At 48.5% G+C, this 3,130-nt stretch overlaps 1 protein-coding gene across 1 annotated transcript in view; it reads left to right on the forward strand.

The window, feature by feature from the left end:
• Positions 1–624: 624 nt before the first annotated feature.
• The window catches only part of LOC103804395 (protein FAM168A-like), a gene marked incomplete at its 5' end in the record, with an annotated part of 15,758 nt that continues 13,252 nt past the window's right edge, over positions 625–3,130 (forward strand). Inside the window, 2 exons of the mRNA XM_009077008.1 lie at positions 625–798; positions 1,127–1,207. Of these exons, the coding sequence (XP_009075256.1) occupies positions 625–798; positions 1,127–1,207 (255 nt within the window). The remainder of the gene's footprint in view (positions 799–1,126; positions 1,208–3,130) is intronic.

Raw genomic sequence — 3,130 nt, forward strand, 5'->3', positions numbered from 1 at the left:
GTCAGGGGAAGTTTAGATTGGACATTAGGCTAAGGCTCTTCCCCCATAGGGTGGCTGGGCACTGGAACAGCTCCCCAGGGCAGTGGTCACAGCTCTGAGCCTGCCAGAGCACAAGGAGCATTTGGACAATGCTTTCAGGCACATGGTGGGATTGTTGGGGCTGTGCCAAGCCAAGTGCTGGACTTTGGTTTTCTTCGTGTGTCCCCTTACAGCTCAGGACATTGTGTGAGATGCTATGATGGAGCAGACTGAGGTGTGGAAGTTGTTGTGTGTGGTCCTCAACAGAGGACAAGAACTTAATACCATGGTCTAGCTGACAAATTGGTGTTAGGTCATAGGTTGGACTTGATGATCTCAAAGATCTTTTCCAGCCTGATTGGTTCTGTGAGTAGGAATTGGATGTCAGACACCTACACTGTGTGTGGGTGCACATAGGGTCTGCAGTATGCTGTGATTTCCAAACCTCCACGTAGCTGACTGCTCAGATGATTTCCCCTGACCTCCCTATGACCAATCCAAGTGAAGATGATGGAAGTTCAAGATGCTTTACAACTTTTTCCAAAGTGCCCATTAAACCCCACTGTGGCTTCAAAGGCCACGAGCTGCTGTGCTTGTTCCTTCCAGGTGGCCTGGCAGGTAATAAGGTCCCTCCTGGGGACTGTGCAGCCAAAAGTGAACACAAGGACTGGAGTGTTCTCCTGGAACGTCTCCACCTTTCCTTCAGCAAGAAGCTGTGGTTGATGGGAGTGCTGAGGACTGAGGACTCGGGCTGGGTGCTGAGCTGTGCAAAGAGCGAGGGTAACCCTTCAAACAGAGCTGTGCTGGTGGGTTTTCGTGGCTGAATTCTGCAGGCAGTTTATTTTCTCAGTAGGTTGCTTCCAAGCACGGTTCTGCATTCTGGTTATCCTTTTTTCCTAGAGGAATAAAGATGAAATATTGCTGATGCCACATGTAAGCCTGTAGAGCGCATTCCTAGACCTTCCTGTGCCCTGAGGATACATGTGTGTTGTACCTCTGAGCTGTGCCGATGTCCTCTTTGCTCTCACAGGTTGTTTATTGCTTCCCAGGGGTGCTGTCCTTCCTCCCTGTTGATAAAATGGTAATTTCTCTGTTTCTCTCATTCCAGGTTATCCAACAGGCTATCCCACTGCTGCCCCAGCCTACAATCCCAACATGTATCCGACCAGCAGCCCTGGCTACGCCCCAGGTAAAAATCTGTCTGGAGATGAGGCATGTGGAAACTTGCAGGAGGCTTCACCTCTTGCTGCTCAGGTCAAATTCCAGCAGCTTCCATGTGCTTGTCAGCAAATCCTTTCCAGGGAAGGTGCCTTTCTTAGGCTCTTCCCTTCCTAACTCTGCCATTGACCTCCATTGGGAATATTTATCTACGTCTCAAAGTACTTTTGAGCCATGAGTTATATGTTAATACTAGTCCCAGGAAATGGGACTAGTATTCATTCCCAGTCTTCATGGCTATGCTATCTGTACATTGAGGGCTTGTCTTATCTTCTGGATGTCCCCACAGTTGTCTTCTCTTTCCCCTGCTTGTCCTTCTCTCCTCGTTCCATGTTATAGATGCAGAAGTGTCAGCATCTGTGTCCTCTTTGGGGTCTGGGTCTCCCATGCCATGACTTTACTGTCCCCTCCTTTGCTTTGGCAGTGAGGACTCTGAGTCTGTCCTAATGTCCTTCTGTCCAGCCTCTGTATTTCACACTGTCCCAAAATGGCTCTTCCAATGATCCATCAAGCTCTTCCTGGCCAAACTCAGGAATTCTTCTGCCCTAGCCTTGGTGTGCTGGTTCTCTGTGATGGCAACAGCTGCTCTCTTCCCCATAAAATCCTGTTTTCCCTTGACTTTTCCAGTTTGGCCATTTGATTTCTACCTCTGCTGTAGTGTGTCCATTGAGACATATCTACCTCTTCCAGTTTACCATGAAAGCTTTGCCAGTCTTCTTTATTCCCTACTCCCCATCTCTCTGTGGGAAACCTTATTTGGAGGTACAAGTTCTTAATTTTTAAGGAAAGTCTTCATTCTTTAGACCAGCATCATCAAAGCATGTGGGTGGAATGAACACAAACCCAGTCGTGCCTTGTCCATCACTTTGAGGTTGAACACCTCATCAACATGAGGTGGGGACAAGGGGGAATTGCTTGTAGAGCTGCCAGTGGTAAAAGATTTATGTAGATTAGGACAGAAGCTGCCAGAGTTAGTCTAGAGGAGGCCATGGAGATGCTCCAAGGACTGGAGCACCTCTGCTGTGGAGTGAGGCTGGGAGAGCTGGGGGTGTTCAGCCTGGAGAAGAGAAGGCTCCAGGGAGACTTTAGAGCCCCTTCCAGTGCCTAAAGGGGCTCCAAGAGAGCTGGAGAGGGACTTTGGACAAGGGCCTGGAAGGACAGCTTAAGGGGGAATGGCTTTCCAGTGCCAGAGGGTAGGGTTAGATGGGATATTGGGAAGGAATATTTCCCTGTGAGGGTGGTGAGGCACTGGCCCAGGGCCCAGAGCAGCTGTGGCTGCCCCATCCCTGGCAGTGTTCAAGGTCAGGTTGGATGGGGCTTGGAGCAACCTGGTCTAGTGGAAGGTGTCCCTTTCCATGGCAGGGGGTGGAATTGCATGGTCTGGGAGGTTCCTCTCAACCCAGACCATCTTGTTCTTAGAACATCATTTATTTTGTGTGGAGTTTTAGGCTGTAGTGTGCTGTCAGAGCATTTTCTTTCAGAGATACAGTCACATAGGCCAAAAGCAAGAATTGGCAGTGTCTGAACTGTGATTGGAAAATCATTTCTGAACTCAGGACTGTGCCTTTTTTTAAATGAAAAAAAGCCTGAAAAACTTCCTTGCTGGTCCATTTCCAAGCACATATTGGAGATGAGAAATAATCTCAGCCTTCCTTTTGGCTCTTGGTTGTTTGAGATATTTATTCTGAATGTTTTTGCCTCAGAAGAGCCACAGGATTCTCAAACTTGTGGATAAATCCATCTTTTCAGCTAAGTGTGCAGCAGGCATGGGAGTGAGAGAGTGTAAGGAACACAAACCTGGACCTTGTGCCATCCTTTCCCCTCTTAATTGCCAAATTTTCATTCCCAGTTGTCATAAAACCAGTGGATCCCCAGGCTCAGAAGCTTTCCAAGG

The sequence above is a fragment of the Acanthisitta chloris genome, unplaced genomic scaffold, assembly GCF_000695815.1.
Source record: "Acanthisitta chloris isolate BGI_N310 unplaced genomic scaffold, ASM69581v1 scaffold8016, whole genome shotgun sequence".
Lineage (NCBI taxonomy): Eukaryota > Metazoa > Chordata > Aves > Passeriformes > Acanthisittidae > Acanthisitta > Acanthisitta chloris.